The sequence below is a fragment of the Scomber japonicus genome, chromosome 16 (genome assembly GCF_027409825.1).
Source record: "Scomber japonicus isolate fScoJap1 chromosome 16, fScoJap1.pri, whole genome shotgun sequence".
In the NCBI taxonomy this organism is placed as follows: Eukaryota; Metazoa; Chordata; class Actinopteri; order Scombriformes; family Scombridae; genus Scomber; species Scomber japonicus.
Window position 1 is genome coordinate 10759114 of NC_070593.1, and position 12113 is coordinate 10771226.

A 12113-nucleotide genomic window follows, 5' to 3' on the forward strand; every position below is an offset into this window, starting at 1 on the left:
TGCTATCAGAAAGACAGATATTAAAGTCTATTTGTGTGCATATCTTACCTTGTAGACCTGTCCATATGTGCCATTTCCCACCAGCTCAACCAACTCAAAGATGCCAGCAGGATCCTAGAAAGACAAAGGAAACATGATGGGATTAGGATCAATAAGCATAACAAGAGCATTAATTCATGCATTCAACTAAAAACCAACTTAAAAACCCTTCAGTGTATGTTGAATCAGATTTAGAGTTAGAGTTATCAAGTATTATAAAGCATGACATCAATTTTCTTAGCCATGCTAGCGCGTAGCTCAATGGATGACAAAGCTTGGATGGTCGGTCCAGACACTTTGGTCCAGACTGAAATATCTCCACAAGTTGTGGATGTATATCATGAAATTCTGAACATTTATGTTTCACTGGAATGTCTATAAATTAAGTACATGAATTGGCACAAAATATTGTAGAGAATCATGGTTCCAGGATGATTTTCATTACTGTCACAAATACATAATCTCATCCAGACAATTACATGCTCACATCAGATATTATATTTTAAATGGATAAGGCCACCTACGTGGAGTATTGCATTATAGAATGCTCATAGCCTTAAGGTTGCCAAGCTAGCAAGTGTATTGAAGTCTGTTTATGTTGAGACAGACAGCCCTAAAAGTGTTTTGTTAGTCCTGTTTACTTGCAGAGTTTCTAAAGGGTTGTGTAAGATGTTTCTTCTGCCAAGGAAATAAATTAAATTAATTAAAGTAACAATAAACTGGTAACTACAATAAAATGTGTGAAAACAACTCCATTGTCTATTGTCTCTGTAGCTGAAACAGAATATGTCAAGCTGCCAGAGACCACTGTCACAGATGATAAGGCTCTCAAAAAGACAAACAAGCAGTCTTATTATGCTAACTGCCAGGAAAAAAATTAATAACTGAATAATTGTCTTTGTCACTTTTTTAATATGCTGGAAATTCATTCATTTCAACTTTTCAATTCTCAATATTTGATGCTTTTTCTTTGTTAAACTTGACACTAAATATTTTGGGGTTTGGATTGGACCAAAAAAAAAAAAACGTCACCAATATCAGTAATTTGTCCAAAAGTTCATAACCAAATACTTGCAGTAGTAATGAAATTCCCATCCATCTCAGCTATACTTTGTGTTTAGTGTTATTAAAAAAAATGGTAGCATGCTAGCACACTACAGTAAGATAATGAACATGGTAAACATTATACATGCTAAACAACATAGCAACATCAGCATGTTCGCATTGTAATTATGAGTATGTTAGCATTCTGATGTTAGCATTTTTAACTCTTAGCATGACCAAAGTACAACCTCACAGCCCTGCTAGAAAGGCTGTAGTTATCCATATTACAACAGTGGATACATGTATTTTGAACAATGGGAGATGAACCTCTAACCAGTCGGTACTGAAGTGTTGCTCAACCGACTGAACACAACGGGTGTTGACACATTGGTCTGAAATGCAGTGCTGGATTGTTTTAGGCCTATGTCCAGACTAGCTAATCATTTAAACCAACAGTCGCTAGGTTGCCAACACAGAACGCAACACATCTCTGACACGGAGCAGCTCTAATACAGCATAAAACTCGCTGACCCCACAGACACACACACATATATACACACACACACACACACACACACACCTCCCCCTTCCACTCTGCCGCACGTTGCTACGGCATTCCAACAATAGCTGGTATTCACCCTCTCCTTCTTTCTCTCTCTCTTTCACACTCTCTCTGCTCCACAAGCTTCTGTTCGCTAACCCGCGTTGTCCAGGACAAGACTTTCTGTCCAACACTCCTCTCATTCCAACACAGTCCCAAAACCACTGAGGTGTTTACCAGCTTCTGTTATGTCTCTTTTAATCCAGTGTGTCCTTGCCATTTAAAAAGTTTTGTAAACTTTAGATACCATCTTTTCTTTTGTCTCAGTCGCAACTCTCTTTAGCTTTGTTACTTGTTCTTTCAGCCAGAGGTGCCAGCAGAGATGTTGAGAGCTATTCTTGGGAAAATTCATATCAACAATGTCTGTCAATGTGTAATGTTAGTGCTCACTTTACAATTTTCTCTATACAGTGCTATAATGTCAGATACAAATATACCAATAACCAATAATCAATAACGTAATTTTCCATACCTTTTTTTCCATTATGAATGATGTTTATAAATCATTCTGATGACATGAAGCAAAGATGTTTAAAAATGAAATCTTCCATTAGGACACAGCTAGAGGCTTTTTTCAATGCTGATTCACTGAAATAAACCATGCCATTGTGCAGATCTGCACTGGGACTCATGCAAAACTGGAGAACAGACGATATTACATGATACCCACTTTTCACAGACTATTCCCCTCTCAATAAAGCATCTTTGTATTTCCATTCTGAAAAGCCACACAAGCACTCTATTGCCATCCTTGTCTCTCCTCTAACCTCATCACATCTCTCCTGTGTCTTTGGTACACAGTCTGTCCCGTTTTTGTTTGTTTTTTCATCTGTCGCTAGGTTGCTTTCTCTTTCTCACTTTCAGCATTTCAGATCAACTTTCAGATAATTTTGTTTTCATAACATGCTTACATAGAGAAGGAAATGACACATGATTATGGCCAAAGGATGACAGAAAATTTCGCAAGTGCCTTTCGGGCCCCACTGTTTATTACTGCATGCAAGGTGTCTGCAAGTGTATATTTTAATACTGTATCTTGGCACAGGCTTACGTTCTCTCTTTCCTCAATTCTTCTCAGCTTTTCTTCTCTCACACAGCCTCTCTCTATCCCTCTCTCCATTGCTCTGTCTCTATATGTTAGTTTCTGCAGGTCTCAGCAGACCTGTCAACCTGTCAGCCATTTCTGAAGACAGTGCCTTGTGCTTTTCTTGCTCTCTCCTTCCTTTTCCTGTCGTTTTTTTTACCCTTCTTCTCTCTTTTATGTGCAGCAGACACACAAATGCACTTTCCCTCACACACAGCACGTTTGCACAAAAAGGCAGACAAACTCATTCTCTCACACTCCGTCTCAAGTACATCCTCCCGCTGTCTCGCTCTCTCGCACTCTCATAACCACACACACACACACACTCATGTGCTGTGCCAAAAGCACACTCCTACACAAGTGCCAGTGTTCAAATGTTCTAACGAGTATGAGTGGGCATGAAATGAAGAGTGTGTGTCTAACTAAATGCATGTGTATGTGCGAAAGAGAGAGTCACAGAGAGAGACTGCAAGCCGCTTTCAGCAGTGCAGACAGCAGCATCCAGAAGTGTGGCTGTTTGCATTGCTATCAGGCCTTGAGCTTATGCAGGTAGATTTTTTTTCCTCCTCTCACTTTATTTTTCTTTCTCCGTGTGTGTGTGTGTGTGTGTGTGTGTGTGTGTGTGTGTTTGGCAGCTGTGTGAATTAAGTCTCAGAGCTGCATACAAAGTTCTGACAGGAACTCCCAAGATACATCTAAGGATGCATTCTCTTTCTCTTTCTCTTCTCACACAACAGACTCATAATACCAACGCATGCAAATCCACACACACACACACACACATGCATATTCATATACCGTAGTCACCACAAGCACTGGACATGCATGTGGAACTTCCCTCTCCTCCATGCACAGCCTACAGAATGAGTGCTGTGGCTAGAGAAACAGAACGTTTTTGCTGCTCCAGTTCATACATGTCCTTAGGCTTGCTGATAAAAATTTTGCACAATATCATTCATATTTTATAGGCCACTTGCAGAATGAGCTCTCAGTATGCGCCAGGCTTTGTCAGCGTGTAGGCATTTGTGCTTATGTGTGTGCATGCTTGTGTGTCAGTGGTTTAGAGTTCCCTATCAGTGGAGCAATTTTGTCCCCTTCTCATTTTGTGTTCTTGCTGAGCATTTGCCAGCATCACATGACTGCCACATGACCTCACTAGTGGACGATGAATCACCGCGTGTCTGTGTGAAGCTGCTGAATAACAAAAACCTATTAATTATAGCTTCTGAAACAACAGAAATTTGCTGACAGCAGGAAGAATGGGGATCAGGCATTTAGGAGGTGATGTACAGTAAAAACACACAGCCACATCTCCAATATGTGAATTTTTGAGAAGATTTGTAGTCTACCCATCATGACTGTGCATGTTTTTGTTTTGTATTTTTTACTTCATCTATTAGTTGTTTCATAACAGACCAGACATCTGAGAATTTTCCAAAACCACAAAGCAACTTCCCTAAATTTATGTGAGGACATTTTTATAAAAACATTTGCAAGGCTTTTACATGAAAACAGTAATGTTGCGTTTCTAAGTGTTTTGCTTCTTTTGCTTCATTAGTAGTGTATTTTTTTTGCCATTTCTCCTGGACATAGAAGGGTTTTGTGCAAAAGTAGGACTAAACTTTGGACACTGAAATGAATACTGTGTCCACTTTTTTTCTCCAAACAGGGAATCTTGGTCCATGAGAGGCACAGGCCATTAGAAATAATGGCTTTTAGAGTGCAGGGCGGCAGTTCTTGTAAAAGCCACTTTACATGTGTGAGGACTTTTACTGACTGCATTCGTACTTTCATTCCTCAACCTAACCTTAATCCTCTTCCCTACATTCCTAACCCTAACTCTTACCTAACCAAAAGCTAATCCTGATGTGAACACATTCAATATGATCACCAAAATCACCACATTCAAAAGTGACAAGAGATTATGGACACATAAACATTTCTTCTTAACCACACTGGCCATAACTGCTGTAAGTGTGAAGTTGAAAGAACATTTCTGCGTCAACAAAACAAGGAAAAGCATGACTCATCCCCTGATCAACACGTACAACAACCATTATCTGTGCATAGCTCTCTCTCTCTCTCTAGTCTCACCATTAATTTGCAAGAATATGTGATTTAAGTGTTGGATAACAAAATACTGTTTTATTCCATTATATTATACAACTTTGTCTCGTGTACATTCAATGTGACAAACACCTGAGACTCTGTTTTTGTTTTGTTCTATCTGGCTGCCATTCAAGTTCCTGGTTCACTGTGCCAGTACATACCAAGACTTGTGGTTCCATGTGGTTGGTATCAGAGCCACTCTTATTAATATTTACAGGTAAACTGTCAAAAAATACTTTAAAAGAAGAACGAACACTTAAAAACTCAGTAAACAAAACCACAAATACTGAAAAATGACAGTATTCTTATCTAATCCCTTACTGTATATTTTCCAATTAGGGTCTAAATGTCTGGAAATCTAAACATTCAATATATTTTTGTCACTCCATCATGCCATGTCAAATTCTATTATAAAAACAGGCATGCTACTGAGCATTAAGAGCTATAGAGCTGGCTGTAACCTGCAGATCAGAGGAGGTTTTATTAGCAGAGAAATTAAAGTTATTTGCTGTAAAGGCCTTAGCATGACATATCTATCAGTTTTTCTGTTATCAGTTAAGGTCAAGATTGCTATTGAACTCATGGCTCACGGATAAGTACGATAGAGAAGCTGTTTGTGTGAGCACACTGAAAAAACACCAACAGTGCAATAAGTGAGAACTAGATTTCTGCTAAATCAGAAATAAATCAGTGCAGGTATGGGAACTATATATATATCTGTGAGGGTGCACACTTAACACAAATTACTAAAAAGAAAAAGTGCAATCTCAAAACAATCTGCACTCATTTCAGACAAAAGCACAAGCAAATTGTTCTGAGTATAAATGAAAAATGTACTTCATGTTGATACTACTACCTACTGTCTACTGCAATTCAAAAGATCTGCACGTATTACATCAATACATTTCACAAGTCTTTTGATCAACATCCTGTCAGTGTGCATGCTGCATGCAGCTAAAAAGAAGTGGTGGATTTTCTAAACATTTTGTCAGGACCCAGACCTAGGTTAAACAGGATTATTTTAAGCTAAATTTAGCGTAGCCTACATAGATGCTGGATAGTGGGAATTGCAACAGAGTGGTTATATTATTGGGTAATTATTTTAAAGTTGCACCAACTAAAATGGTATACTAACAATGGCTGAAAATAGGAAGTAATCTGATAGATGGCTAATGAGTCTTCAGTATGACTTTGCTCTGCCAAGTGTTTTGGTGTCTTTCAGCTCATTGTTTTGGTTTTATGGGCCGCGACTTTGCTGTTTTGATTCACCCTCACTGCCCTCATTAAGCTAGTTTCCAACTGGCATTTGTTTTCAACAAAAAGACTGATTAACTGACTGCCCAGCACCAAGCTACAAAACAGACAGTCAACCACTAGCTAGTGAACATAATGGAGCATCTGCAACTAAAGTGCCAGACATTTCCCTCAGGAGTTGGTGGAGAGTAAAACTGAGCTAAAAGCACAGTTAATATCTGGCTTGTAGTTATCATGTGACTAGAAACACAACTCAAAATGAATGCTAATGTTGCTCTGCATCTGGTGGATATGTAAATAGGCAACTGTTTGTTATAACATTCATCACATCAACTGTATAAGCAGAAAGCACGTCAACAATGTATTTAGAGCTTGTTCCACTGCCCTCAACTGGACAAGGTGGATTACTCATCTTTTTCACAGTGTTGATACCTTACCTTGCAAAACATGAATTGTCTTAATGCCACAAAATGCCCAACTACTTAATGCAATTAGAACTAGAAATGGAAAAAAGTATTTGTAAAGTTAATAATTGGTTATTTAAAACTCACCCTGACTGTTTTTTTTAATACAGGCATGTTTCTGAGCACTAGGCAGTGGCCAGGTGAGTGCTGTTAGTGTCTATAGAAAGTGAATTACAGAGAAGTGAGGTGGATTGAATTAGAGACCCTAAGAGGATGATAGGAGTCATGCTGGGGCCAGGTCTGCCTCTTATAAAACCACTTACACTTAACAACATGGCTCACCAATGCCTGCTTTTACAAGGAGATGCTGTGGTAGCCTAATTCCCAGTACATCTCACCCAGACACGTACAGTACATTAAGAGGAGTCAACTCTTAATCACAGATTTACAGCCCGCCGAAGACTATACACACCACAGTTTGTTCTGTGATGCTAATGAACCCATCCGCTCCTCGCCTTTCGCCTTCCATCCATCTCTGCCAACTTGTCATCTCACACCTCCTCATGTCATCTTTGCATCCATCCCTCTGCCTCTCTCATCATTCATCTTTTCTTCTCAATTTTTCCCTGACGCTCTCTTCCTCCGTCATTTCAATCAATCTTGCTTTCCTTGCTGCCCCGCACCAAGGAAGTCAGACACAGTGGAGGGATTCAGCTCCTACTATGGACTTGTTTACATGCACATGATTCCTTCAAGAGCAAGTGTGTGTGTGTGTGTGTGTGTGTGTGTGTGTGTACACTTTGGATTGTCTGAGTATTAGAGGAAAGAAAAAGGATGACAGTGTGCTACAGAGAATGTTTTAACATAATATTAAATGTCTTTAAAGCAAGATGATGCACATTAATTACAGTTTAAAGTGGTGTTTTTACTTGAGACATAAGCTTAATAACTTCCTGTGCATTGAGAACATTGACGGGAAAACCGGCCATTAACCTGAGCATTTAGGACAGCATTTTTGTACATGTATCTTAATGCTGGTATAAGTATAGCAGAGAATTAAACACTTGATGTGGCTCTATCAGTGACTTGGGGGGGAGAAAATAGGTCAACTAGAAGCAGGCAGGCAGAGTGGAAAGGAGGGTGGGAGGGAGAGGGGCATTTCTCAGCGACAGACTGCCATACAGTATATAGACTATTCATGAATAAGCTCTGTGTAAGCCTTGGGCGCTGCTGTGGCCCCGTTACTATGGCGTCCGTGGTGAAGGGCCGAGGAATGTGGCCTTACTGGGCAACAGGGATGAAGAGGGAGGGAGGAGATCTGGAGAGGGGTCTTTGCCTTGGACTACTTTAGTCACTGGTCACATCTCCACCTTTAGCCCGAGTACAGCCTTTGTCGCTTTCTTCATCCTTCTCTGCTCTCTCTGTCTTTCGATGTCCCTCTAAATCTCTCTAAGCTCCATTCATCTTCACACATCCTGCCTCTCTCTCTGAATCCATCACTTTCTCCCTCTGTGTCTTCCCCTGACTGTGTCGCCATCCCTTCATCCTCACCTGCTCTCTCTTTCATCTCCCATCTCACACCTGAGTCCCTGCACAGCACATTCGTCTACTGCCAGTGTGTGCGTTAGTGTGTCTGTGTGTGGTGCTGTGGCTATACTTCCTGCTGTTTTACCATCTGTTGCTCTCGTCAGCTGACTGCATGAACCCGTGCTTCTGACGCCTCTGACCTGCATGTGTGAGCATGTGTCTGTATCACTTTAGATAAAAACCACTGTCTGTATTTGAAAAAGACCACAATTCTTTGACCTCTTCTGCTCTCTTGGTTGATACTCTGAGTCACGGTGAGACAGGGAAATGGTGATGACATCTCTGAGCCTGCCTCCAATTCTGGCCTTTCCCACTCGAGTGAAACATGTGGCATCTATAGAGGTGCTGCCGGGGTTGATGTGTGACAACAGCACATGTCGCAGAGAGCCGATGAGGCATGGAGAAGAGAATAACAGAGAAAGTGCGGAGACAGCAAACATGAGAATCCACTTCTCTTTCTGCACTATAATTCCCACTCAGTTCTGTCTGTCTCTTTGTATAGTGTGTGTGTGTCTGTGAGATGGTCATTGTGCCCCCCCCACTCCACCCAACACACACACACACCATACCCCCACACACACAGACACACAAACACAATCCCCCATCACCACCACCAATGCCAGTATTATAATAAACCCCTATCCCTCCTCCCCACCTCATCATCGTCAGAGCCAGCTGACCTACTTCCTGTCTAGCCAGTCCAGTGGTTGACTGTACACTCATTTGAGTGTGTGTGTGTCCTAACATGAAAAGTCAAAAGACACAATGAAAAGATGGAAAAATGTGATGGAGGAGAGCAGAGGTGAAGCAATAACAGGGGCGTACGTTATAAATAAACCGTTCCAGACAAGTCTTCCGTTCCTGAGAACTTGCATGCTTTGGAAATGATTGTTTGCCTTGAGATGTAATCATTACGTTAAAAGAAATTCATTGCAATTGAGATTAGCATCTGCTACCTCTACGGAAAATCTTACTTCAACTCTTGGCATTATAAAATATATTACCTTTTACTTACATCTACTTAGTTGTTTAAGTAGATTTAGAGTTGGAAAAAATATTCACGTCCACACTATCTGACAGTGTCACATATTGTCTGTTCTGGCTTGTTACAACTCTCCATTCAGGCTATATGATGTTTACACTGGGTAGAACCTTCAAACCCAAATTTGGTTAACTCAACTGTGGAGTGGACAAAATATTAAGAACACCATTCAATATAATGCACCCCAGTACACCACCACCCACTATGACCTCAATAAAAAACATCAAGTAGAATTATCACCTTTATGACAATGGCTACAAAACCCGAAAATATATGAGCTTAGCTGTTGTATTATACTGCATTAGATTGTACAGATGTACCTGATGAAGTGGTCAGTGAGTGTATGAATATATAAAAAGGTTCTTTAAGATTTTATGTTACAACCTTAGCCTAGGGAACTTTCTCTTTCTGGTTATAATCTGAGTGCTCACATTCAGTTGTCAAATGATTACTACTGATGAGACGGCTTCATAATCAGATGCGTATGGTCTCATATATATGCTTACTTTCAGATACATGACCATGCCATGTAAAAGCAAATCTGTGAGCATGTGCACGTGTGTCCTTGTAGCTGCTACTGAGTCACACTGAGAGACATGCGCTTGAGATCACGCCTCTGAAGGAACAGGACATGCATGGTGACTCCCAATAAACACAAACACTTCCCTCCTCTTCATCTCTTCACTGTCTGTCTCAGTTCTCACTCTCCTCCTCCTCCTCCTCTTCCTTTTCTTTCATGCTCACCTTTCTGTTCTACCTCTCCATCAGTGAAAATGTGCTACACTACATACGTGTAAAACCCAAAAGTAGTGTTTGTTTCATCACACACATCACTCACCTCCCCTGTGAATGTTACTTTTTATGCAGGCGGAGAGGTGGGCACCGAGATAATGGTAAGAGACAGAGCGGCTGGCAGATAGACAAGGAGGCACAGTCAGTCAGTCAGACAGACATGATGCTGGAAAAACAGGCGATATAATTGATGGAGAAGAAAAGCGAAACAACATGCGGATACTAGTTGGATGAATAGTTGCCATTTAAACAGAAACACAGATAAGCAAAGAGACAAAGAGACAGAGATGGGCAAAGATAGACCGAATGGTGGTATTGAAATGGACATGCGGGCACAATCAAGTCAAGCAGAGAAGGAAACAGGTGAATACAAGCAGACAAACAACAACTGCATTGTGTCTGTATGTTTGTGTGTATGTATGTCATGTGGTTTTGTCGCTCAGAGCATGAACAACAGCAAACAGGTCTTTAGCTGAAGCCCCTTTCTCATGTGCAGCATCCCTTACTTGTGTGCAGCTGACTATCAGCCTGGCAGACACCCACACATTAGAAGCACACACACACACACACTCACACAAATACACACCATGCCCAGTGAAGCGAAAATATGGGTATCCACGCATAAACACAAGTGCAGAAGGGTTTGTGTGTATGCCTGTGTGTATGTCTGTGTGTATGTGTGTGTTTGCAGCACACACTGGATGAACAAAAGAACTGACTATTGCAGCATGCAATGCTTCAGCTTTGATAGAGAACAGGCTACACTGACTACAGGTAGGTTGGCATGCTCACACACACACACACACACACACACACACACACACACACACACACACACACACACACACACACAAAGAGCATTAAAAACAGCAAGAAGGAGAAACTAGTTTACCACTGTGTGGGGAGAATTCTGCAAAATTGAGCGTGAAAACAAGGGACAAGCTCTGTAAGACTTAAGCCTGGAAATCAGCAGTGTGAGAGAAATAGGTTAAATTCCACTACTGTCCGAATCAAGACTGATGGGCCTATAATAGGCTGGCTCAGTGAAAAAAAGATACACAAACACCCTGTATCCAAGTCAGCAGAACCTCAATTCAGCATCTCACACACACACACACCATTAACATTCCTGTTACTGACATGAATGAAGATATGGCATCAGAAGCGCGAGCCAGATGTCATATTAGTTAACGTCTATATATAATGTGGTCTATAATTTGACACATTGTGACGGCCTGGCAGCTCGTCTCCCACACATCCGCCTCTTGCAGCCTCCTCTGCTCTCCTGCCGGTTGCTATTCATGGAGCTATGTCAGGTGCAAGGGAGCCAGAGACGCGCGCACGCACACGCGCGCACACACACACATACACACACACACACACACACACACACACACACATACCAGTTTCTATGAGATTAGCTATATTTTAAGCTTTAAAAAATATATATTTTTAAATTAAGTCACATCATCTCACCCTCAAAGCGGAGAGGTCGATTTCGTCCAGACTCCGAGCTGGAGAGTCACTCGCCATAATGGAGGACACAAAAAGCTCCTCTCAGTTGCCCGGTATCCTAAAACGGCCGTTTGCTGTCACGACTGTGTGGTCTTCTGCTGCTCAGTCTCTGCTGTCCTCCAACCTCACTCACTCTCTCCCTCTCTCTCTCTCCTGCACAGTGATGTCTCAGCGACCGACAAAATAATAACAGTCCCCTTCTGGTCGGCAGCGGGACGTGCCTCGGGACGGTGCGCACAGCTAGAGCGCAGGGAGGATAGGAAGAAAGAGCGCCGTGCACATCGGTACGTCCAGGTCCATGTCTGCGGGATGTAGATGGGTACTGAGAAAGGTGAGAGGGCCGTGGAGAGTGGATTGCCTCCAGTGCTTGTCTAGGAGCTGCCACTGTGACAGCAAGTGGATATATAGAGAAGGAAGCGCACTGCCTACTGCCTCACCAAACCACGCCTGTTACTGGGCGGGGTTTGGTGAGGCAGCAGGGACTCCCAAACTTTTTTTTCCTTAATAACGGAATTTTTAAATACAGCATCATTCTTTTGTATGTTGTGTAAAGTAATATGAGGACATTATGAAAACATTAATTTCAAACATGAACATCGTTAATTTTTTGAGGAAACGGAAGTTATTATTTTATGCTTTGTT

General features: G+C 41.4%; 1 protein-coding gene across 1 annotated transcript in view; it reads right to left on the minus strand.

Moving 5' to 3' along the window:
• tnika (TRAF2 and NCK interacting kinase a) overlaps positions 1-11596 on the minus strand; it is a 58117-nt gene extending 46521 nt beyond the window's left edge. The window contains exons 1-2 of the mRNA XM_053335052.1: positions 11433-11596; positions 49-114 (exon numbers count right to left, since the gene is read on the minus strand). Coding sequence (XP_053191027.1) covers positions 49-114; positions 11433-11489 — 123 coding nt within the window. The 5' untranslated portion in view covers positions 11490-11596. The remainder of the gene's footprint in view (positions 1-48; positions 115-11432) is intronic.
• Positions 11597-12113: the final 517 nt, after the last annotated feature.